Source organism: Lissotriton helveticus, chromosome 2_1 (genome assembly GCF_964261635.1).
Source record: "Lissotriton helveticus chromosome 2_1, aLisHel1.1, whole genome shotgun sequence".
NCBI classification, from domain to species: Eukaryota; Metazoa; Chordata; class Amphibia; order Caudata; family Salamandridae; genus Lissotriton; species Lissotriton helveticus.
The window spans coordinates 1556986068-1557013356 of NC_136059.1; the positions used below are offsets into that span (position 1 = coordinate 1556986068).

The 27289-nt window shown below is 43.5% G+C and overlaps 1 protein-coding gene across 2 annotated transcripts in view; it reads left to right on the top strand.

Annotated features, from left to right (window-relative positions):
* The window catches only part of ZBTB5 (zinc finger and BTB domain containing 5), a 181441-nt gene extending 156485 nt beyond the window's left edge, over nt 1–24956 (top strand). For both annotated transcript variants that reach the window (XM_078676522.1, XM_078676524.1), the window contains one exon: nt 21631–24956. In XM_078676522.1, the coding sequence (XP_078532648.1) occupies nt 21635–23656 (2022 nt within the window). In that variant the 5' untranslated portion in view covers nt 21631–21634 and the 3' untranslated portion in view covers nt 23657–24956. The remainder of the gene's footprint in view (nt 1–21630) is intronic.
* Nucleotides 24957–27289: the final 2333 nt, after the last annotated feature.

A 27289-nucleotide genomic window follows, 5' to 3' on the forward strand; every position in this document is an offset into this window, starting at 1 on the left:
CAGAACAAATCTGGCCCTGAACCTAGTTGCTGCCATTTCGCCGTGGCTGTGCATAATGGCAAGGTCCCAATTTGAAAATTCACATAAAGAGACGTAGCCAATGGTGGCTCGATTTCATCCAGGTAGCCTTCCAATAAAAAAGTCTTGTTGAACTCCCAGAAGGCTGTGGTGAGAGAGCCCACCCTCTAATTTCTACATATCCCTTCATCTATGAATCGGCAACAAATTCCCTTGAGCATGGATTTAGGTAGCGCACAAACGTTCTGTGAGACAGACCATAAATTCTCACAACCGATTTCACTGAGGCGATGTTTAATGAACTGAAACCATGGGATACTTACAGCACCAAGTAGGTTCAAAAGTTCTTCTAGACCCAACCGATAAGACCTTAATTCCGGAGATCTTTATATCCGCCTCCAAAACAACAGGGGTCTTAGGCCAACTTTGCAGACAAGGGATATATCACCCATCTCTAGCTGCAATGGAACAAGCGGGGTGCTAACCAGGAGATTAATTAGGGAGCAAAAGAACCTGTTCTCCTCTAAATTCAAATCGTCAACATTTGCATGACCCCAGAGTTCCCTCCTCCCATTTACATATAGTGATGCTTCAAGGGCTTGTAAGTTGTACATTTGCAGCGCAGGGTAAATAGGATGTAGAGAAGAACAAGCAAGCCCGTTTGCGCCCGTCCGCGCTCAACCGGGACCAGGGACCAAAAGCGCTGGTCCATTTATGAGGGGTTCTTACAGTTACTCTTCCTCTCAGTTAAAGGAGCTTAGGATTTTTCCCCACCATGATTGTTTATTGAAATTATGGACTCACACTGCCCTTGTTGAGGTTATGCACTTAGGCTCAGCGGAGGTCTTTGTCCTGTAACTGATGATTCTGAGGCTATTTCCTCAATTACCCACTGCAAAGATGTGGTGGGAAAGCATTCCTTTCTCTATATAAATTGGCGCTCACTTGCAAAGCATAAGTTAGATATTATGAATCTTTTTCTTAATGAGAAACCAGGTGCCATTTTCCTTACTGAAAAATGGCTTAATGCGAGCTCTGGTTCCGATATAGCAATTGCTGTGCCTTCGAACTACGCCATTGTCAGGCGTGATAGGGGAACTAAAATTGGTGGTGGCATAGCGATTATTTTTTTAAATTATTTTATTTGCAAATTTGATGTGTTACCCTTTCAGGGCTGTGAAGCTTCCTTTTTCAGACTTGTATAAACCCCCCATTTTACTTTTTCTGGTATTCTACTTTATCGCCCACCTGGGCCTGCAGGGGCATGGGTTGCGTCTTTTACGGATCAAGTTATACCATATCTTGTTGAAACTACGAACTTCACTATAATGGGCAATCTTAACATTAATTTTGAAGAGAGTTCCCGTGCAGCTAGTACTGCTCTTATTTCTGATCTTGCTGCAGTAAATCTGCTGCTTTGTAATTCGGGGACTACTCGTGGGGCTGGTCATCCACTTGACCCCATTTTCTCTAACATGCTTTCTGTTTGCTGCTCTTCAGCTTTGCCCGTTTTGTGGTCTGATCACTTCCTAATTGGTTTCTCAATTTTAGATGATGTATCTGATTCATCTCCAACGGTCTCCGGTCTCTCAGCTAAATCTAGAAAATGAGGCAATTTGAACATTGATATGTTCAATAAAATGTTATCTAAAACTGCCCCGACTACTGGCTTTTCACTGGCTACAGATATAGTGGCCGTTCAAGGCTGGATTTCGAATTCTGTGGAGGTCTGTCTTCCTTTATCTACTACTAAGGCTAACAATCACCGTCCACCTGCACCCTGGTTCACAGATAATTTAAGAACTGAAAAAAGCAAATGTAAGATGTTGGAAAGACTCTGGAGGAAGAGTTATGCCCCAGAGGCTAAAGTAATCTATAAAGAAGCTTTAAGAAAGTTCTATGCATGTTGCAAGACTACACACACAGATTATGTGAGAGCTGCCGTGTCTAGAACACAGTATAATCCCAAGCAACTATTTAAGCTTGTTAAAAATTTGTCTGGTGCCGATTGTCTACCTGCCTCCCCTGATCTAAATAATTCACAATGTGAGGAGCTTGCGACTTTCTTTTTGAGCAAAATCGAAAAAATCTATAGCTCATTCCAGGAACCTACATTTCATAATACGTCTCAGTTAACTGGGAATTCCCACCTCTCTTCTAATGTCGGGCTCATTCAGGCGGACTTGTCTGTTGATCACGCTGACAAACTTGATCTCTGGGTACCTCTAGAAATTAATTCTCTTAGGAAGATTCTGGGAAGCCTTAAATCTGGCTCCCCTAGAGACCCCATTCCGGTTACTGTACTGCAGAAGTTTGAACAATCCTCCTTGATACTGATTATGGAGCTGCTCAATGCTTCTCTTAAAGAGGCCATTGTTCCACCTATTTGAAAGCATGCAATGGTTCTTCCATTATTAAAAAAAGGCATTGGCTGACCCTACTCAGCAATCTAAGTTTAGACCAATCTTTCTTCTTCCGGTATTCTCTAAGATTCTGGAAAAGCATGTCAATTCCCAACAGACTGCTTTCGTGAATTCCCGGAATTTTCTTCTTGGCTCCCAATCAGGCTTCAAAGCAGGTTTTTCAACCGAAACCGCTCTGCTTGGGGTTATGGACATGATACGTCAACAAGTAGGCGCAGGCAGCACTGTGGCTGTTATACTTTTAGACCTCAGTGCGGCTTTTGACACTGTGTCGCTCAATGTGCTATTGCAGGCCTTGCAATCATTGGGGGGACCGATAGAGCACTTAAATGGCTTGCTGATTTCTTGACGAATCGCACGTTTCAGGTTTTTTCACCAATAGCGTGCTCAGAGAGCCACAAGTCATTATATGGTGTTCCTCAAGGCTCTAATCTCAGCCCTCAATTATTTAACATCTATGTGAGGCCGATGGTGTTGATTGCAGAGGAAGCTGGGTTGTCTCTTTTTTCATACGCTGACGACACCCAGATTGTCTTCTCCCTCTCGGCTGATGGGCATGTAAACCGTCATTACTTCAGGATGGCTTGCGGAATATTCCGGGCTGGATGCATACCAACCTATTAAAACTTGGAACTGTTGATCGTGGGCAATAACATGTACTTGTGGGGTCCACAACATTGGCCCGCAGAAATGGGTCCAGTCCTCCAACCCAAACATCAAGTTCAAAATCTGGGTGTTCTTATCAACAACCAATTGTCCATGAAGCAGCAAGCAGGTAGAGTAGCCTCTACCTGCTTCACTATCCTTAGATGGCTAAAAAAAAAATCTCATGGATGTTACCTTCTTCCGCCCAACGTACAGTGGTCCAGGCGCTTATCACCTCAAGGCTGGACTATAGTAACATCCTGTACTTGGGTGCCTCTAAGGAAGTGCTACGTAATCTGCAGTTAGTACAGAAAGCCGCAGCACGGCTGCTTTGTAAGAGCCCTAAAACTGCATCTATCTCAGGATCAATTCTAGAACTTCATTGGCTCAGGATTGAATGTTGCATTAAGTTAAAGGCTTTGAGCCTTATGTTTAAGATAAAATCCGGCAAGGCTCCCCCCTACTTGATGACCCATGTTCACCCTTATGTTACTTCCCGCTTACTTCGATCAGCTACCCAGGCGAAGTTTGTCATTCCTAGGATGCGTCTAATGCGTATGGGCGATCGCTCTTTTTCCTATCTGGGCCCTTCTTTTTGGAACTCCCTTCCGGCAGGTCTTCGTAGTGAATCTTCTTATGAGATCTTCAGGAGAGGTATGAAAACGTGGCTATTTAATATGTAGCTCTCCATTTTTTGCTTTGCACTTTTCAGGTGGCGCCGGGAAACCCTAGGGTAGCTGTGCGCCTTATAAAATTAAAATAACAATAACGATTGTATGACCCTCACTATACCCCCAGTATATTACTTCAGCTTTAATCTATTCTTTTGGATCTGCAACATCCAACCAAATTGTCTCGTAAGTTAAAACCCCAGGTATTCAAAGGTGTGGACTCTCTCCAAGGGGACACCATCTAGCACAGGATAGGAACGTGCTGACAGGCAATGACTGAACTCCATATACTTGGTTTGGAAAGGTTGACTTCCAGGCCTCTCTGCTCACAGAACACACCATACTGATTTAATAGATTTTGGATACCCATAGGAGATTAAGAAACCAGCAGGGTATCGTCGGTAAACGGGAGCGCCGGGATCCTCCTGTTAGCCAGGCTAGGGGTGTCGTGGTTACATAGATTACAAGGGAGCCACACCTGACCTGTGCATAGTTATTTAAGTGAAGCCGTCTAATCACATCTGTAAGATACTTGGGCACTCCCAGGTTGTTTATGACCTTTCATAGGGCATCCCTGGGCTATAAATAAGTCGCCAGACACCTGTCTTACCCAGACGCTTTACCTAGGGTAGTCCAGTCAATCCCTTATGAGCCCTCACTTGCCAAAATAGACTCAATACTGCTTTTCTCTGGCCTAAAAGTGCCAGACCCTAGTGAGATTTCAGCACCACTTCCTTACCCTGCGGGTCAGTATAAAGTAATGGGGTAGCCCAGTTATGTGCAGAATCTGGGGATTTGCACATTAAGTGAACAGTGGATCTGCCACCTATTGGCTTTAGAAAGCGTAAAACCTTTTTATATAATTTGTCCCTCTACTGAGATGAGACTAGCCTTTAATGAAGAATATCCAAATTAAGTCCAAACAAAAGAAATTCATGTACCTATGAATCAGTAAAGGATTTATAGAAAATTAGTTAAAGTTATGTACTAAAAAATGAGAACAGAACAAATATTTGCACACTCAGATGTACACTATACAATTACACTTAAGTTGGTGACGTGAAGTGAAAACAAAGAAATATATGTTCGAGGCATATGGGCTGCAGATGGTACATTTATGAATAGATCGCCATCTGGTGTTGGGCTCGGATGATTGCACTTGTTTTTCTTCTGGAGAAGTCTTTGTCGTCATAGATGACTCCTCCTCTTGGTGTTAGTGCGCATGGGCATCGGCTCCATCCTTAGATTGTTTTTTTCCGCCATCGGGTTCGGATGATGATCGAAGCGCTCCGGACCGACTTCGATAAAGAAGGTTATATTCGGCGCGTAACCCTTTCCAATTCGACGGTATTGTTATCGAACGCGACTTCACTTCCATACCGACGCGTTTCGAAAGACGACGACTACGAGAAACTCGAAGTAGTCCAGCCCGGGGTCCATGGAAAGGACTCCATTCAAAAAATGTCCAACGTGTGGTGCTAAGTTCCCACACAAGGACCTACACGAGGTGTGCAACCTCTGCTTGTCCCCTGAACACGAATCCAGGGACTGTGAGGCCTGTGCAGCGTTCTCTTCAAAATCGACGATTAGAAACCGTCGAGCCCGAAGACACGAGGTATCGAGAATGCAGTCACAGGCAATCCCGGAGCTGTTCGAGGACCAGCACCCAGAAGAGGAGGAAGAAGAGGCCGACGAGGCGGGGTCTGAAGTGGACGAGTCCGACGTCGAGGAAATCGACGTCCAACAAACCGTGAGTGACGACGTCCCTTTACCAAAGAACAGACCCCGCACGGTGTCGACCCCGCCCTCGAGCCCGGTCAGACAACCGAAAAAAGTTTCCGACGCCCCGCCTTCAAGCCCGGCAACGAAACCGAAACACTCGGTCTCCCATCATGGTGGTTCCGATAAACGGACCACATCGACACCGAAGCTCCAAGTCAAGGAAAGCTCGAAGTCGAAGCAGTCCATGTCGACACCGAAACACGTTTCGACGTCGAAAACACCCTCGACACCGGGGACATCTTCGATACCGAAGACATCGGATCCGAATAAAATCTCGGTGCCGAAAATACAAATGGACAGTCAGAAGAAAAAACACCTTTCGGAACCGAAAACTGCGGTACCGACACAGGAATACAAGACCGATCCTAAACAAAAGACTCTGTTTATTGATCCAAAAACTGGCAAGGTAGTCACAGAACTACCTAAAAAGAGGAAGAATGAACATTCGGACGACAAAACTCATCCGAAGAAGAGAACAATGGGGACAAATACAACTCCTCCCCCTTCTCCAAAACCTAGACACACACCATCTTCTCCTCTTCCTCACAATAGACCAAATATTCCTCCCACACGACCATCTACACCTACAACAGATGTAGAGAGTGACACAGGGGAGGGGGAACATCCTGGGGATGATGAAGACACAATCCCAGAGGAGGTAGACCCATGGGAAGAGTACAATGTAGGGTCAGATAACGATAACGACCCTGAAATGTATCCTTCAAAACCTTCACCTCCTGATGATAATACTGGTTTTGCGCAACTCATTAATAGAGCAGCAACATATCACAAGGTAGAACTACATGCAGAACCTCAAATAGAGGATTTCTTATTAGAAACACTACCTACTGCACAAAGAATATCAGGAACACTACCAATGCTTAAGGGCCTTCTCAATCATACATCAGAAATATTCAAAGACCCAGTGAGGGCTAGGGTACTGAACCCAAGAATCGATAAGAAATATAGGGCAGCTCCAAAAGACCCAATATACATTAAAGGGCAAATTCCTCTAGACTCACTAGTGGTCACAAACGCTCGTAAGAGAGCAAACTCTTTATCTACAGGAGAAGCTCCACCTCCTGACAAAGAGTCTAAGCTAATAGATGCCTCTGGCAAGAGAGTAGCATCTCAAGCGGCAAACAGCTGGCGCATAGCTAATACGCAAGCACTACTTGCAAGGTATGACAGAGCGCATTATGATGAATTAGAAAAACTCATCACACATCTCCCTAAAGAACATCAAAAGAGGGCAGATCAACTCATACAAGAAGGGAAGTTAATTACTAACACTTCCATAAAGTGCGCCCTAGACGCGGCAGACACTGCAGCAAGATCTACAAACACAAGCATCATGTTAAGGAGACATGCATGGCTCAGGGTATCAGGGTTCAAACAAGAGGTACAAACATCGTTACTGAACCAACCTTTTGATGGGAAAACACTTTTCGGCACAGGGACAGATGAGGCCTTAGGAAAAAGGATACGGAAACGGCTAAATCAATGGGAGCATTGCAACAGCCGACACAAAGAGGTTCCTTTCGTAGGTCCACCTATAGAGGAGGATCCAAAAATACAGGTACAAGCCAGCAACAAACCTCTTTTACACCTACATCACCCAGAGGTAATTCTAGAGGTAGTTACAGAGGTAACAACAACAAGGGTAGAGGTCGCGGAAACAACAACAACCGCAACTCTCCAACCCCAAAGCAGTGACTTCATACAGCTCCCTCCAGACCATATAACACCGGTCGGGGGACGCCTATCACAGTTCCTACCTGTCTGGGAAAACATCACATCAGACAGGTGGGTGAGACAAATTATCCAACATGGTTATTGCCTGGAACTCACATCTACCCCACCAAACATCCCCCCCAAACAGCGTCCAATGAAACAAGATCACCTGACACTGTTAAAGCAGGAAGTACTATCCCTGCTAGGAAAGCATGCCATAGAGAAGGTTCCACAGCACCAACAAGGAACAGGAGTATACTCCCTATACTTCCTAATTCCCAAAAAAGATGGGTCTCTAAGACCGATACTGGACCTAAGACCTCTCAACGCATACATAAAATCGGAACATTTCCACATGGTCACGCTCCAACAGGTACTTCCTTTACTGAAGAAAGGGGACTTTCTTTCTACACTGGATCTAAAAGACGCTTACTTTCATATCCCGATTCACAAAGCCCACAGGAAATACCTCAGGTTTGTGGTAGAAGGACAACATTATCAGTTCAAAGTCCTTCCGTTTGGTGTCACAACGGCACCAAGGGTGTTCACAAAATGCCTGGCAGTGGTGGCAGCTCACCTAAGAAGACAACAAATACATGTCTTCCCATACTTGGACGACTGGCTAATAAAGGCCAAGTCACAAGAGGAATGTCTTCAAAACACACAAAAGACAATTCAGATACTACACCAGCTAGGGTTCACGGTGAACTACACAAAGTCACACCTACAACCAAGCAAGGTTCAACAATATCTGGGGGCTACTATAGACACAGAAAAAGCCAAAGTATACCCCAATCCAGTCAGGATCCAAACAATGCTTACAATCATTCAAAGATTCCAGCCACAACACTCACTACCAGCAAGAGTGTTCATGCAGCTATTAGGGATGATGTCATCCTGCATACTGCTAATACCATATGCCAAACTACAAATGCGTCCGCTACAAGAATGCTTAGCGACACAGTGGAATCAGGCTCAAGGACAGATTACAGATCTGGTGTTGGTAGACGACCGCACACACCGCTCTCTGAAGTGGTGGAACACAACAAACATTGCCAAGGGGCGGTCGTTCCTAGAACCAATTCCACAGGTGACAATAACAGCGGACGCATCGCTCACAGGATGGGGAGCACATATGGAGAAATACACAGTACAAGGAAGGTGGAGTGTGCAGGAAAAAAGACTGCACATCAATTACCTAGAACTACTAGCGGTGTTTCTAGCATTAAAAGCCTTCCAAATACATGTTACCAACAAAGCAGTCCTGATCAGAACAGACAACATGACAGCAATGTATTATATTCAAAAACAGGGGGGGACGCACTCTCTCCAACTATCCAGACTAGCACAGGAAATCTGGAGATGGGCCATTCCTCAAAACATCTATCTGTTAGCCGAACACCTACCAGGAGTCCAAAACCAGATAGCAGAGATCTTAAGCAGACAGTCGGAACAAATACACGAATGGGAACTGCACCAACAAATACTGCAGCCATTCTTCCAAAGATGGGGACAGCCAGAGATAGACCTCTTTGCCACTCATCAGAACGCAAAATGCCAAAGCTTCGCGTCCAGGTACCCGCACCACCTGTCGCAGGGCAATGCGTTATGGATAAATTGGTCCAACAAATTTGCATACGCTTTTCCCCCTCTCCCACTAATCCCATTAGTGGTCAGAAAACTACAACAACACTCAATGACCATGATACTAGTAGCACCCACGTGGGCAAGACAACCGTGGTTCACCACGCTCCTGCAACTCTCACAAGTGCCACATCAAAAGCTACGAATTCTACCCATGCACCTTACACAGAACCATGGAGAAATAATGCACCCAGATCCCACACAATTGAACCTAGCGATCTGGCTCCTGAAATCCTAGAATTTGGGTACTTAGATCTACCCCCAAATTGCATGGAGATAATTAAACAAGCGAGACGTCCCACCACCAGAGCATGCTATGCAGCTAAGTGGAAGAGGTTTGCTATACACTGTACTAATAACAATATCAACCCTCTGGACGTATCAACAAAGGAGATTATTTGCTACTTATTACACTTACAGCAATGTAATCTACCGTACACATCTATCAGGGTACACCTAGCAGCTATAGCAGCGTACCTACAAAACAGGCAGCACATATCACTGTTCAGAGTACCAGCGATAAAAGCCTTCATGGAAGGCCTTAAAAGAGTCATTCCACCAAGATTACCACCTTCCCCAGTCTGGAACCTCAACGTAGTACTCACCAGACTAATGGGGCCACCTTTCGAACCTATGCATAGGTGCGAAATACAATTCCTTACATGGAAGGTGGCTTTCCTTATAGCCATTACCTCACTCAGGAGAGTAAGTGAATTACAGGCATTGACAATACAAGAACCATTCCTACAGTTACACCAGAATAAAGTGGTTCTTAGAACAAACCCAAAGTTCTTGCCTAAAGTAATTTCAGCATTTCACATCAACCAGCCAGTGGAACTACCAGTCTTCTTTCCAAGGCCACAGACGGTAGCAGAAAGGGCTCTACATACACTAGATGTCAAAAGAGCCATTTTGTACTACATAGAAAGAACACAAAACTTCAGGAAAACTAAACAACTATTTGTAGCATTTTCCCCAACACATAAGGGCAATCCTATCTCTAAAGCAGGCATCGCTAGATGGATTGTAAGATGTATACAAATATGTTACATTAAAGCAAAGAGAACATTAACTGTTCCTCCTAGAGCTCATTCTACACGAAAACTAGGAGCATCTATGGCATTCTTAGGGAACATTCCCCTAGATGACATATGTAGAGCAGCAACTTGGTCTACACCACATACATTCACAAAGCACTACTGTGTTGATGTACAGGCTGCACAACAAGCCAGAGTGGGCCAAGCTGTATTAAAAACTCTATTTCAAACAGTTGCGACAGACACTGGTGACCACCGCTAGGGAGGTAACTGCTGTACAATCTATTCATAAATGTACCATCTGCAGCCCATATGCCTCGAACGGAATATGCTACTTACCAGTATGCATCTGTTCTTGGCATAGAGGGCTGCAGAGTGGTACATGCCCTCCCTGCCTCCCCGGAAACCTGTGTCTGTCCCAACATTATCTTATTTAGATACACTTACATGGGCATATCTTTATGTATTATACTACACTACTCCATCTAACCCTACTATGGCAAAACAATCTAAGGATGGAGCCGATGCCCATGCGCACTAACACCAAGAGGAGGAGTCATCTATGACGACAAAGACTTCTCCAGAAGAAAAACAAGTGCAATCATCCGAGCCCAACACCAGATGGCGATCTATTCATAAATGTACCACTCTGCAGCCCTCTATGCCAAGAACAGATGCATACTGGTAAGTAGCATATTCCTTACATATCACAACACAATATATACCTAACTAATGAACATATATTCAAGACACACATTTGAACACAGTGTGAGGTATATGAAATTATGATTCAACCCAACTAGTAATTAGTCTAGTTATTCTCAATTATTCTGGGTGATCATTAACACTTGATAGTGTGAGTCGACGTTTTGACCCCTGGACAATAGTGCGATTGTGTGATCGTCTGTGGGGGGTCCTCTTCAGGACTATAAATAGAGTCTGTGTGTGGCCTGTTTGACAACAATTAAGGCACTTTAGAGTTCATGCGGTGTTTGGACAATTATGATTCAATGTGGAGAGACCATATGTCTCTGCTCACCTTAAACGAGGTTCCACCCTGATACCAAATTGTGTGGTATTGACAGCACGGCAGCTTGTTAAAATTAGATGGTTGACCTGTCAGAAATAAATTATGGCTGTCAACACCTGTGTCCAGAATGAGCATTCTTAACCGCATGCGTGCGGCTGCTTTTTTTCGCGTTACGCGGCTTTTTTTTTTTTAAAAAGCCGCGTTACATGACGAGCTCAGCTCATCATCAGCGTGCGAGCGGCGCAACTGATGACGAGCTCAGCTCGTCATCAGCGCCGAATTGGTTAAAATCCTTATACAATATGCCCTTGCAGGGACTGTACCTGAATCAAAAGTAGCTCACTATATCAGCTGGTTGGATTTGTCAGTGGCACACGTGCCTACAACTTTATAAATATATGATTATTCGAGTTAGACATAGTATTTGACTTTAATCAGTCAAGAACAATAGGTAACCTTATAAACTTCATAAGTAAAAATTACTAACCTCCGGCGACTGACGCTCGGGGTCTTCAATAGTTAATCACCCTTTACTCCAGGGCAATGCTTGTCAGGGCCGGCCGCCTCCAGACAAAACTTGCTTATGGCACTCAAGGCTAAATTATTGCCATTGAATACTCTGAAATGTAAATAGAAGGGGACGCCTTCATTAATTACAGGAAAAGCGCAACTCGTGTTTCGCCTGCCAAAATGGGGCAGAGACGATAAAATCTACGTCTTACCTCTGGCCGTCATGTCCTGGAATGAAACTCCGGAAGCTGATTTACCGAGTGCCTCTGATCGCTTCTCTTAAATAGATGCTTTCAGGCGGCATTTACGTTTCAGTAGCGTCCTCGTGTGCAGATGCTACATGCACGACAAGGCTGCCCTCTGGTGGGGATCAGCTAAAAAAGAGTATGCCTTACTGAAGCCTGGGGAATGAGGCTAAACTCCCGGGTTATGCAGTTAAGATTGAAGAGAGCCCTGTTTGTTTTTCAGAAACCTATCTGAAAGGAAAATCAGCATTATGGGTGCTAATAAAGGAAGGCCAAGGTTTCAAAGGCCGATAAGTTCCTCATAATATTTGTGCAGACCATACAGTTAGATTCTAGAAACCAATACAAACCATTAGATGGTAACTGTACCTAAAAACGACCATTTGTTACAAAGTGTAAAGTTATACTTCTACATTATGTTTTAGTGTAATTAGTGTAACCCTTCCTTTTATACAAGTCCACCTATTCGAATTGGTGACATGCGATGGTGACATTATAAAATTGAGGCACATATTGTATAATTATAACATTTGGAATACTTTGTTTCTGTAATACATATGAACACACACATCATTTAAGCAGTTATATACCTATAATATTGATGTACATTATATGGAACGGAATCATCACTCCTGTTTGGCAGTTGCACATATGTTGTAATGGTATACATCAGCAAAAGGAAAAAATCCCTTGGATTAATGTCACTAATGGCTGTCCTAATTCAATCCACACTTCATTCACACCAGTGTCAAAAATCAGAAAACCCCTTGGTTATACACACAAAAAACATTACGGAATTAAAAACTAAATCTTTACAAGATCTGGTCCAATTTATTGACCAATCAGTGAAAATTATTAAAAACACAATAAAAAGGTTTTCCTATGCATTCTTAATGTTCAAAATAGACTGACAAAATATATAAAAATACAAATAGAGACATTGAATTGAATCATTTAAAAAAACATCGTGAATAATTAATCAGTTTGGAATCTATACATCATGTCACGCTAGTATCAGTAGATGACACCCAAATAGTTCTTCAAATTTAATTCAAAACAATTTTCTGCGTCAACGCGTTTCGGTGTTGTGGCTTGATACGCACCACCTTTTTCAAGACAGAGTGATAGATTGTCTCTTTTTCAAGTTAAAATAACTAAAAAAAAAAAAAATACATATCAGTATCTCATCCTCATCATATCACGTTTAGCATTATCTCTTTATCCTAATAAATTATTTAAAAACATTTCATTTATTAAAAACAATTTGTCCAAACGTATAAACATATACATTCAATGGGACTCTGCATAGTAGTCATTATTGGCTAGACATTTTATTCACATTAACTAAATGGAATCCCTCTTGAGCACTATTGACCACTAGGCACTTAATTCATGTAAATTAACATTCATGGGGTTCTCACATTTGACACCTATTCACACATATAATACTCAATCGATCGCCTTCTTCCATACCTAAATGAACCATATATTGCACTCACTGGCTACACAGAACCAGAGGCCCCCAGCCATTTACAGACCTCTATGTTTTCACATACAAACTGTTATGTAAAATCTAAAATGCCATTTTGGCCTGATAATATTTATCAGCAATCTATAAACTATAAACTGTAGGTATTATGCTACAAACCTCCTAAAATGAGTCAATAAGACTCAATTCTTAATTTGAGACCTCCGGAGACTACCCCGTTTTTTTTCTGAAATACAGAGGAGGACAAGACAATCAAACGTTAGGCCTATATCAAACCCATAATAGAATTCTGTTTAACCAAGATATGACAGAAACCATGATTTTATATACCTGTTGCAGGACCTATGTATGTTTTCTACGATAGTTTCCTCAAAGGGCTGATCTCACAGAAACGGATTACATATTTCACAATCGTGGGTATATCTTAAGTCACAAAGGCGATCTTATTATATGGTCTTTACTCGTATGTTGCTCTATGATCAAATATAAAATAAAAAATTTGGTTTTAGATAAATTCCTTTTTTTTTTTTGGATCTAGTCACTCACTGTTAAAGAAACAGCCGTGCATTTTATACCTGCATCAATACTGGCTCCGCCCCATCAGGTCAATGGAGTCCTGCATTATAAAAATCTGGGTCAGCAGTGACAGTGCTGTGTAACCGTCACAGTGCTGCTTCGTTGTATGGTTCCCAAGTACGGCGAACATTCGGTAGTAGATTCGAAATGTCCCTATTTTTGCTAACGGTAATCGGGAAAGAGTGTCCCCATGGCGACATACCTGTAGTTCTTACGAGCGGCGTGCAAGATAACGTGTCGTCCTTGTGACTGCCAGTAATACGCCGCCTCGTTGCAGAAGGTGAGTTTTATACAGCCCGCTCGCTCAGTGATCATCAACACCTGTGATAGGGTTACTAATGCGCCTGTCGTGTAAATAATACGTAATGGAGTGCGGGCGACAAAGTTTACTACTCTTATTACCGTAAACCATCTAATATGGGACCTCAGAATGTCCTGATAATGTCCGAATTCGCTACCGTAAAGCTTCGTATACAACGCCTTGACATCTGCTGGTAGTGCCGGGAACAGTGGATGTATATCGTCTGTTAGTGGAGGCGCAAAAGTATTGTCTCTAAATTACTATTTAGATCTACATCACAAAGTTGTTTATTTATTCTTACTCTCTGTCTATATTATTTGTTCTCTGTATGTATTATTTACATGTTAATGTTTTGTAATGGTATACATTACATAGTATGGAATCTTAATTCATGTATATATTGTTCAAGTGATGAATAATAACAGGCCCCGGTTACAAAAAATACCTGCCTAAGTCATACTGAGCAGAGAGATCTGTCTAGAAATCTCTTCCTGCTCGTTCAGTCCCCCATTCACCAAGTTAAGCAAATGAATCCATTTGCATTTGCGTAGGTTCATGGTTGCAGATGGTGAACCACCTCTGGAATTTGGTAGTGCCCTCGCAAGTATCCACCATTCTAGGTTGTTGCTAGAGTGTTGTTTCTCACTATAGCGTTCAACTAGCGGGGAACCCTGCACCTTACAGCGAATGCGTGAACAGTGTTATAGAATACGTGTCTTTATTTTCTGTTTCGTCTGCCCTACATATACTTTTTGACAGGGGCACTTGATTAAATAGATTACGTCCTGAGTGTTACAATTTGTATGATGGTGTAAGTTATAGTTCTTGCCATTGTGTACAAATTCCTTTTGCTCAACAGTGAACTTGCAGGCTTTGCAACGTCTGCATTTAAAATGTCCTTTTAGTGGTGGCAACATAAAAAAAAAACTTGTGTCTGATGTAAGCTCGTACCTCAAGGACGAGCCAGCAAGTCTTTGATGTTTCTTCCTCTTTAAATGCGAACAAAGGACGGTCTGTCCTAACCCTGCGAGAGCAACAATATCCACTGAACCAGGAAGTCCACATCTTATATCCATACCACCAGGATTATTCGTAAGTGGACTATCGCTTACCCAGGGAACAAAACACCCTGCCACTTCAGGCTCAGCCACAGTTCTTGCAGTATGTTATGTTCTAAACACATTAGGGCCAAAACGACAAAAATCCAATGCATACTTTTTAACCCCTTCCCTGCTCATGATGGAACCACACCGTCATGAGCCACGGGCGGCGTGTGCTCATGGCGTGGTTCTCTCATGCTGCAGCAGCTCCGCCCACGTGGCACTGATTGCTCACCTGTGCGGGCGAATTAATGAGTGTGCGTAGTCGTGACGGGAACCATGCCGTATTGAGCACAGCTCGCCCGTGGCTCATGATGCCGTGGTTCCTTCACGAGCATGGCGTCGCCCTGCTTCCCTCCCTCCTCCCCAGCTCCGTGGCGGAATTACTGCTGCGGCCAAGGGATTAAGTTATAAATACTTTACAGTCATTAAAATAAACACAGTGCTAGCCGCACTAATGATAATACATAATATGGGTAGTTTCAGGTGTTACTTCCTTGCATGTGCGGGCCAGATAGTGCTCAATAAAGCATCATGTGTGGCTTTCAGGGTTCACTCGGGACCAGAGGATTTAGGCACTCGGGGCTCAAAGTGCGACCTTGCACCAAACAGTACCTGGGCGGTGGCTGGAGTAGTGGAAGCTTTGGAACAGACTTAGCGGCACAACCGAAACACAAGTGGCCCAGATGCTGCAATCTCGTTCTCGGCAGGGTCCTCCTTTCTAGGGTATGATGATCACCGATGTCAGTGTACAGCGAGCCCTTTATTGACGGGGATGGGCTGGTCCAATGCGACGTAACGGGGTAATCTCTGGTCACCAGGGCAATGCTGGGATCTGCGCTGGAAGCCTTCCATCTGCACGCTGGCTAGAATACAGAGAGTGGTATCTCGATTGGCATGGATCGGTGTAACTTGAAATTGAAGGTCAAAAGCAAATGCTGAACCTTTGTAGAGCGAACCGCTCGGTCTGGTCGGAATGTGCATGTCAAAAGCAAATGCTAGACCTTTGTAGAGTGAAGCGCTCAATCTTTCTGAAACAAAGTGTTTGATGGCCCTGAGACTTAAAGAACAGGAGGGAAGCCAGCAAGCTCTTGGAGAACACTTTAGATCAGCACAGCACAACGGTAGCAGGCAGCAGGCCAGCACAATAAGGCTGATAGCAAAGTGGCATCCCTTCTGCAACTCAACAAGCAGCAGGCCAACACATCAGAGCAGTTAGCAGAGCGGCAGTCCCTCCTGGTAGCACGATTCATAAAAGGGGGTGGTGATGGACAGAGTATCTGAATTAAGCAGAACACTCCTACCCATGTCAAAAGATCAGGGCTTGATCCATCACCGTTTTTTAGCTTACTGCACCATCCCAGCTCAGAACCTGGCTACATGCAAATTAGTCTGACCCTAGCCCAGTGCATCATGGGAACAGGGCAGACCAAACTACCAAGCCAATTCTTTACTGGAAAGGAAACAAGCTTCCGGGGACCGGTTTCTGGCATTACAGCCGTCTTCGGCCCGTCTTGCTTGAAACCTGATGGTGCAGTGAGCAAGGGACTCACATCTGAGTATACCCTACCACACTTATGGTGGCCAAAAACGATTCATAAAAGGGGGTGGTGATGGACAGAGTATCTGAATTAAGAAGAACACTCCTACCCATGTCAAAAGATCAGGGCTTGATCCATCACCGTTTTTTAGCTTACTGCACCATCCCAGCTCAGAACCTGGCTACATGCAAATTAGTCTGACCCTAGCCCAGTGCATCATGGGAACAGGGCAGACCAAACTACCAAGCCAATTCTTTACTGGAAAGGAAACAAGCTTCCGGGGACCGGTTTCTGGCATTACAGCCGTCTTCGGCCCGTCTTGCTTGAAACCTGATGGTGCAGTGAGCAAGGGACTCACATCTGAGTATACCCTACCACACTTATGGTGGCCAAAAACGATTCATAAAAGGGGGTGGTGATGGACAGAGTATCTGAATTAAGAAGAACACTCCTACCCATGTCAAAAGATCAGGGCTTGATCCATCACCGTTTTTTAGCTCACTGCACCATCCCAGCTCAGAACCTGGTGTCAGTACCGTAAAGGATACACTGGTTCGGCCCCCTCAGGAACAGACGCTAATTCCTCAGTCCCCTTCTAGCCAAGACCCAAGACCGCTTAGATATACAGTCTTCAGTCCTCACCAGCAAGGGAAAGGGGAAGTGGACAGACAAAACAAGAGAGACTTCTTCCTCGTCAGGTTTGCTCGACAGCCCTCAGGTTGGACTCGCTGCAAAGGAAAAGACAATTCTTTAGCCTTCTCTACTTAACAAATTTTAGTTACTCTGTCTTATTATTATTATACCCTCTATGTCTTACCTAAGCAAACTAGGAAGATAGCCACTCTCTATAAGTGATGTCTGGAGAATTACTACTGGTTCACTGGAAGAATGAACTCTGGTCTTTGGAATTTTCGTGACTAGAACAATGCTTCAATGCACTCTGTGATCTGTGAAACTCAAGTCTATAACTCTGAAGGTACAGTCTTTCAACTCTGAGAATATTTCAGAAAACTCCACAGGAAGTAGTCTTTCATCTCATGTTTTTTTTTTTTTTTTTTCTCTCTGGACACGTTTTTTGGAAATTCACGTTTTTAATCAAAATCTTTCTCCTCAAGATGTCTCAGTAAGGCTCTTGACGCAACGCTCATCAGCATCTTTGCCAAAGTGAGTCCTAAAGCGTCTTTAGTTCATTGCCTGGAGACTTCTCTCGGATAACTCAAAAATAATACTCTTACTTGAAGGTCTTTGAGGGAACTTCTCTTGACTGAAGTTTTTCCCCAGCTCTGACTCCGCCACACAATTTCTCTCCTGAACTCCGACAACGGGATTCTTCCAGCTTTGACAATACTGAAGGGAAAAAGGCGAATTAGGAAAAGTCTTTTTCTATAATACAAAGCGTAATGTGTTACTTTCCTTAAGGTTTCAGTTCAGCCGCCTTGTACACAAAACTCTGGTCAAAAGAACTTTCTCTGAAGAGAGCGTGAGGTAAGCACGCGTCTCCGGTATTTTCCTCAGTTGAAGTGCGCAGCGCGAATTGCGCGCGTGCGCGATATGCAGACACTCTCGAATCAACTGCAAAGTAAACCGCCACACAGGAAACGGAATGACTTCCGCACTCCCAAGATGGCGGACCTCCGCAGCGCTGTCACTAGGAATTTCAATGAAGTTTTCCAACAAGGGTTTTTTAGCTTGCATCTTCTACTCGATCCACCCTTCTGGCGAGGGGGTGGACGGATCCTGACACCTGGCTACATGCAAATTAGTCTGACCCTGGCCCAGTGCATCATGGGAACAGGGCAGACCAAACTACCAAGCCAATTCTTTACTGGAAAGGAAACAAGCTTCCGGGGACCGGTTTCTGGCATTACAGCCGTCTTCGGCCCGGCTTGCTTGAATCCTGATGGTGCAGTGAGCAAGGGACTCACATCTGAGTATACCCTTCCACACTTATGGTGGCCAAAAACGATTCATAAAAGGGGGTGGTGATGGACAGAGTATCTGAATTAAGCAGAACACTCCTACCTATGTCAAAAGATCAGGGCTTGATCCATCACCGTTTTTTAGCTCACTGCACCATCCCAGCTCAGAACCTGGCTACATGCAAATTAGTCTGACCCTGGCCCAGTGCATCATGGGAACAGGGCAGACCAAACTACCAAGCCAATTCTTTACTGGAAAGGAAACAAGCTTCCGGGGACCGGTTTCTGGCATTACAGCCGTCTTCGGCCCGGCTTGCTTGAATCCTGATGGTGCAGTGAGCAAGGGACTCACATCTGAGTATACCCTACCACACTTATGGTGGCCAAAAACGATTCATAAAAGGGGGTGGTGATGGACAGAGTATCTGAATTAAGCAGAACACTCCTACCCATGTCAAAAGATCAGGGCTTGATCCATCTCCTGGTAGCACAGCAGTCCATCTGGCAATGTGCAGACGTAGAGCCAGCGGTATCTAGTTACAAGTCCAAAAAGTGTCTGATATGCAGGGGCCACAGCCCCAGTACTCCTGCCAAAAAGTGCCTTTTTAAGTAGGGGGTGACTTCAAAGGAGCCCTGTGAAGTGCACAAGGATCCCTCACAACCCAGTCCTGTCTGCTAGGCTGTCAGTGGGGGGCTGATCAACACCATGTGTGTGGGCAAGACACTACCTATTGAAGTGAAGTGCCCGCCCATCCAACTCCTCCTTGCCCAGGAAGACCCATCAGAATGTAGATGCAGTTGAGTGTTCTGTGTTGTGGCTGTCAGGAGGGAATGCATAAATGTAGCTGTCGCCCAGCCCAACCCAGATGTGTATTGGAGACCGGCTGTAAGGCACATAGATAAGTAACTGCAGAGAAATGGCCACTTTCTAAAAGAAAATGTGAATGTGGGTGGGCCTGCACACCTGTGGTACACTAAATTTTATCCAATAATGAAAACTAATGTTACCAATGTATGTGCGTGCGAAGCAACGGGAAGGGGCACCACCCCCCCTAAGTATGAATGAATGAAGTGAGCCCCTGGAGACCATGGGCTAAGCTGAGCACAACTCTCAGGCCAAAGGCCTATCGAATTTCTGCCTCTGTTTTAAACAAATGTTTATTCAATTTTCTTGTATGTATTTTTTACCATACTCAAACATCATAACTCTCAAAATATCAAAAGTAAAACAATTTCTTACTCCTTAAAGCATAGATATCAAAATATAACATGACATTTCTTGTTCAAAAAATTCAATAATGAAAACCCAATGCATTTCGAGTTCACACTGAACCCTTCATCAGGGGTTGTAATAACTCTTGATAAGATTGAAGTTCCTCGGGATAGTTCAGTTTCCGTGTCTACAACAAAAAAAATTATTTTTTACATTGTAAAAAACATACATGGTTTACATGTTATCCCCTTCACCAATAGTCTCAGGGTTTGCATTCCTTCTAATACCGGAAAAATTTAGAAAATTATGCCAGCGCACCAGGTTGTGCTGTATGATGTCAGGTGTAGTCACTTCCTGCGCAAACCTCGCTGGAGAGCCATTACGAGAGAGAAAGAGTTCTGGATCCACTATAGCACCTGGGGCTAGTCATAAGGGGATTAATCTATGGAAATATATAGTATGCACCAGAACTTTTTTTACTGAAGGTAAGTAACTTTTTCACCCCTTGCTTTGAATTTCTTATCTCTGCATTGTAGCCATTGATTTCCTAAAGGTAGTTTTCTCTCTTTTCAATTTCACTATGTTATAATATTCTCCCTGCAAATTGCTGTCTGTAATAGTAATGGCAAGGAGGCAGGTGCGATTTAGCAAGACTTCATTCACAATTTTTCTACTCCTGCTCTAGTTTGACTCGCTAACACGAATTTCAGAAATACAGTAATGCAATCAGTGGTGCTTAAGGAAAAAACAGGAGTCCGCACTCTTTGTATGGAATGACCTAATACCATGTTCAGATTTTACTAAATCACTGCCGGTGATGTCGCTAGCATGGGGCTCTTTGGGAGTTCTAATCTTATGTGCAACCTCTCATGGTAATCTCAGTTTGTTGAATTTGCTACTTTCTTATAAATGTGCCAGAATTGTCGTCGTCTTCCATTTTTTGTGACTGATTCACACAGGATACATTGGGGAAAATGTGCAATAAGATGTTTGTCCCCTTTTAGCATTATAGCCAGAATTATACCATTGACATTCATGCATCATACATATATTTTAGGCCCATTTTCCAGGGAGCAGAACCTTAGTTTATCCTGACCGCATTTCCAAAATCACTTAGGACATTGTAAATTATTGATGTTTTTGATTTAATTAAGAAACCGGTAATATAAATCCTCATGAATTAAGTAGCTTGATGTTTTATTTCCTCTTTAATTACTAAACAGTTGTATTACCAGTAGAAAATTATTTGTGGCTAGGTATTGAATTTCCCACTTCAATCAGCTCCTGTGTTTCGTTTCACATTTCCCTAAAATTGTGAAGGACCGACTTTTTTCTTGACAATTACTTTGACTACAGATTAACTATTGTACATCTAGGACAGTAACGATTTTGCCATTTCATCCATCAAGCTGTTATTGTGCTCTCATTAAATACTACTCTGCCAAGTTTTCTAGAATATATTCGTACAAAATTATAAAAAAATATATTTGCATATTTTGGCTGCAAAATACATTCAGAGTGGAACATTTCTGAATAATGTGCGGGGAGGACCGAGAATATGACTGGAATTTATCGCTTTATCTGAAATGTGTTATCTAATCACTTAATCAAAATCTGAATATTTTTTTAATTTAAATGTCTTTACTGACTTGGGTTTGATTGTGTTAGTCTTTAAATGCTGGATGACAGTTGTATAAAAAAGAAATTGCTTCATTGAGGTCTTAATTTTTTTTTTCATCTTTCTTCTAATAGGATTATGGATTTCCCGGGACATTTTGACCAGATTTTCCAGCAGCTTAACTATCAGAGACTTCATGGGCAGCTATGTGACTGTGTCATCGTTGTGGGCAACAGACATTTCAAAGCTCATCGGTCGGTTTTGGCAGCATGCAGCACACATTTCCGCGCCTTGTTTAGTGTAGCAGAAGGCGATCAGTCAATGAACATGATCCAACTGGACAGTGAGGTGGTGACTGCTGAAGCTTTTGCTGCTTTGATTGACATGATGTACACCTCAACACTCATGCTTGGGGAGAGCAATGTGATGGATGTCTTGCTATCTGCCTCTCACTTGCATTTGAATTCTGTTGTAAAGGCCTGTAAGCACTATCTTACCACAAGAACATTGCCTCTGTCTCCTCCTAGTGACAGAGTTCAGGAGCAAAATGCCCGCATGCAGAGGTCGTTCATGCTACAGCAGCTCGGCCTAAGTATAGTAAGTTCTGCTCTAAATTCCAGCCAGAGCACAGAGGAACAATCCAATCCAATGAGTTCATCCATGCGGGTCAGTGGCGTGGAGCAGCGAGCTACTTTTCCCATACGTCGTCTTCACAAACGTAAACAATCCTCTGAAGAGAGGGCCAGACAGCGCATGAGGGCCTCCATTGAGGACTCCATCATTTCAGATGTAACACAAGAGAATAGTCAGTCTTTAGTTCATTCCCGCAATGATTTTTTTTCACAAGATGCTCTAAAAATTGTGGAGGATTCAAAATCTGATACCATAGCAGACACTCATGAGGATAACACTATCATGTTTGACCAGTCTTTCAACACACAAGAGGACTCCCAAGTGCCCAGCCAGTCAGATAATGTCGGAGGGAGCTTGTCTCAGTTGACAGTGGCATCCCAAACAGCTCAAGCAGAAACCAACTACGACCAGGACTCAGCCTGTGAAAAAAATGTCTTCCAGCATGAAAATGCAGTGATCAATCTGAATGAGAAAGAACATATGAGAGTCATTGTCAAATCAGAGCCCCTGAGCTCTCCAGAGCCTCAGGATGAAGTTAGTGATGTAACATCCCAAGCAGAAGGAAGTGAACCTGTTGAAGTTGAAGGGGGAGTGGCAAGCACAGAAAAGATTGAACTGAGCCCTGAAAGCAGTGACCGTAGTTTTTCTGACCCACAGTCAAGTACGGACCGGGTGGGGGACATTCATATGTTGGAGGTATCCAACAATCTAGAACATAAGTCACCATTCAGCATCTCCAACTTTTTGAGCAAAAGCAGAAGTGTCAACTATAGCACTAATCAAAACAATGATGACAACATTCCGAACACAACTAGTGATTGCAGATTGGATGCAGATGCGCCATACTTGATGAGCCCAGAATCTGGGCCCAATAGTGGACATTCTGCGTCTGCAATGTCTCACATGGACATCCCCTTCAACGACTCCCCTGACTCTCATTTTGTTCGACCAATGCAGGATATAATGGGCCTTCCATGTGCACAGTCTTTGGGTTACCGAGCAGCAGAACAGTTTGGAATGGACTATCCAAGATCTGGCTTGGGTCTCCACTCTTTGTCTAGGTCAATGATGATGGGCTCTGGTAGGATGGGAGGCAACAATTTTCCTGGATATCGCCGTATTGCACCCAAAATGCCCGTTGTGACATCTGTTAGAGGTGGTCAAATACAGGACAGTGCATCTAACATGAATGGGACATCTTCCTTTGAAAATGCACACTCGTCACAGCAAGGCCCCCCACAGTTGACTAGGGCGTCTGCTGATGTTCTTTCAAAATGCAAAAAGGCCTTATCTGAGCACAATGTCTTAGTTGTGGAAGGCGCTCGTAAATATGCATGTAAAATATGTTGCAAGACTTTCTTGACCTTAACAGACTGCAAGAAGCATATCCGTGTGCACACCGGGGAGAAACCCTATGCCTGCCTGAAATGTGGGAAACGGTTCAGCCAGTCCAGCCATTTGTACAAACATTCCAAAACAACGTGTCTCAGGTGGCAAAGCAACAACCTTCCCAGCACTTTGCTTTAATTTTGTCTGCCTTCCCGAGAACAAAAAGTGATGCCAAGACCATTTAATTGAACTTTGACACAAAAAAGATTTTTGAATGTGGTCTACGTTTAAAATGTAATCAATGGAATTGACCTGGTGAATAGTAAAAGAGTATGTTTCTTTGATCAAGCTGATGGTTCTTTTAGGGTTCAAACACCAGCTTAACACTCCTACCAGTGGACCCACTTTTTCTTTCCCCTTCCAGGGTAACTGTTTTCAAAGCAGGGTTTATTATTTTCAGAGAGTAGATACATTGATGAGAATGAACTTCGCTTGTCAATCATAGATTGCTAGAAAAATGTTCAACACTGCCTGTAAAAGACCTTGGCTCTATGTAACCAAATTTAGTTTGCTGCAGAATTTCCATCGGTTTGGAGGGAGTGTAGGGTGAGGGGCGAGCAGAGGGTTGGGCTCCCCTACAGGTGTAGTAAAACACAGTTCCAATTTGATGGGGGAAAAACTATAATTCTTAAAGTTTCAGGCCATTTTGTAAGTGGTGTGACAAAAGTGGAAGAGCCAGCACTTTTTCTGATAACCAAGATTATTGATTTCGAAATTGTATATAAAGTAATCAATAACAATGACATTGCCAATACCCTTGCTCCCAGTTAGACATCCTGCAGAGGAATACATGCGGGATAATTTATGTAAATGCTCGCAGTCCATAGTGGTCCAGCCATTTCCCCCATACTTGTTCATGTTTACGAGGGCAGCCTCATACCATGTAGATGGGTTCCTCTTGTGCTGCACTCCAGTCCATTCCTTTTCTCCATTCAGCCATCGTCGGTGTGAGAACCCCCACTGTTGAAGGGAAGCTTTTCTCTGGTGTATCTCTAGCAAAATAATTTGCTTAGTATGGCACTAGCAAATGGCACATCTGATGTGTACGCAGGGCGCAAATCCCTTTTTGTTGTTAGTATACATAACTTGAAAAAGACAAACTGTCTACCTTAAACTGCTTAAAAGTACAATAAATATTACAATTGTTTTAGGGGTTCAAATTATTTTTTGACTGATCTGCAGAAGTAGACTGTAATAATGGTGCTTACAACACGTTTAGGATGGGTTGGGATTGCACTGTAAGGTGTACATAATTTGCATTGTTGGAAACGCCAGGATTTTATGTGTGGTGGTGACATTGTTTTTTCCTGTAAAGGTTGTTTTGTGTGACCAGTCAAGTTATGTTTTTGTATTTGTTTTTCTTAGCAGTATTTTAACCACGTTGTGTTTGAGAATATATATATATATATGTATATATAAAAATACCTTTAAAAAAGTATGACAAATGCATTAGTCTTTTTTCACTGTGTCCGTTAGAACATGGCCATTATCTGTTCAAGTTTTCATATTTGATATTTGGCTGTGCACCCCATTCACAGTTTTGGGTCTGTTCTTTACTACTCATTGTTTTCAAGTGCATGATTTGTGACTATGTGCACCGGTGCAGAATGTTTGATGCCCTGAAGGAGATGCAGTTTTAAGAGCTTTATATCTTCTTAGTATTCACAACTCATTGCTGATTGAAGGGGAAACCACATCAAACTCTTATTGATCATACATTAGGGGTTCCTATCCAAAAGGCAGGTCTCTGACGCTAGTTCGATAGTGATGGGCAAATCAATGGCCATGTACCAAGGGGCAGGACCATTTTGATGGAGACTTCTAACCAGATTCCTCACCTTGTGAATGACCGCAGGTGCCAGACTAGATCTGGAAACATTTGTATCAATTACCTCTTCCTTCTACAGGTAGCGTCATTTGACTCCATGTTGGTTCTGCCCAGTCCAGACACGACGTCAGGGGGTCCTTTCTTTCCACACTTTCCGACACGGAGCTTATCGAATCCGGTCTCTCTCTCTCTACAGGGATTTTTTCCTTCTCTCAGTGTGTAGACAGTGTCACTCCCTAAAACTACTTGGTTTAAAACCCTGTCTTGACTGTCCCCAACAGATGTTGGTGACGGATATTCGCTACGTCTGTTTATCATGCCTTGGCTCTCAACACAACTCTGCGTCGTGTCCGTGCTGTGAAAAGATGACCAAGAAGGTAGTCTGGCCAAATGTGCCATCAGCGAACTCAGGACGTTGAAAAATCTCTAAGGGTTGAATTTGGAGGTGTGGAACCCTCGTTTGAGGGCACCGATGTTCCCAAAGCGGTACAAAAGGGGGGGGTGATAGACGGAGCATCTGAACCAATCAAACACTCACATCCAGTCAACAGATCTAGGTTTAATCCATCACCGTTCTTTAGCCCACTCTGCCACCCCAGTTCAGACATGGCCGTATGCAAATCAGTCTGACGGGAACAGTCCAGCCCGAACTGCCAAGCCATGCCTTCCCTGGACCGGAAACAAGCTTCCTAGGACCGGTTTCTGGCATTACAGCCGTCTTCAGCCAGGCTTGCTTGAATCGAGTGGCAAAGTTAGCAAGGGGCTCACGTCTGAGCATACCCTGCCAACTTATGGTGAACAAAGCGTTACAAAAGGGGGTGGTGATGGACAGAGCATCTGAACCAATCAAACACTCATACCCAGTCAACAGATCTGGGTTTAATCCATCACCGTTCTTTAGCCCACTCTGCCACCCCAGTTCAGACATGGCCATATGCAAATCAGTCTGACCCTGTGCCTCATGGGAACAGTCCAGCCCGAACTGCCAAGCCATGCCTTCCCTGGACCGGAAACAAGCTTCCTAGGACCGGTTTCTGGCATTACAGCCGTCTTCAGCCAGGCTTGCTTGAATCCAGTGGCAAAGTGAGCAAGGGACTCACGTCTGAGCATACCCTGCCAACTTATGGCAAACAAAGCGGTACAAAAGGGGACCATTTCTGAACTGGGGTGACAGAGTGGGCTAAAGAACGGTGATGGATTAAACCCATATCTGTTGACTGGGTGTGAGTGTTTGATTGGTTCAGATGCTCCGTCCATCACCATCGGTTAGCTCCCAAAAATAGCCTTTCCGTTCCATGCATCCAAGTTCTCCTTCCACCAGAGCCTCTCCTTTTTCACCTCCCTGTTCAAATCAACCATGTCTCCGTACCAAAATCCTTCCACCAACCTCTGAGTCTTCAGAAGCTGAAGCGACCTGTAGTGAAGTGGACCTGGAAAACCTGCCTAAATCGGAGAAGACAAAAGTCCGATCACTCGAGCCAACTCTCTTAACTTTACTGAATCCTTTTTTGACATTGAAAAAAACTCCTGCTTTATTTTCTTTACCTTCTTTTCTGGTAACCGCAAACAACATTCCTTTGTGTCCACTTCAAATCCTAAAAACTCCAAACTCTGAGAGGGAATCATTACTGACTTCTCTTTGTTTATCACAAAACCCAAACTTTCTAATAAACTCATCATCACATTCAATTGCATTCTGATTCATCAATAAAATATCGTCCAGATAAATTATCAATCTCATTCCTCTCTCCCTTAAATAACCTACTACTGCTCGCATCACCTTTGTGAAGCACCGTGGCGCAGCTGACAAACCAAACGGTAGACACTGGAACTGAAAGAACTGACTTTTCCATCTGAACTGAAGAAAAACCTGACTCTCCTTTGCCATTGGAATGGTGAATTATGCGTCTTTTAAATCTATCTTCACCATCCAATCTAAATCC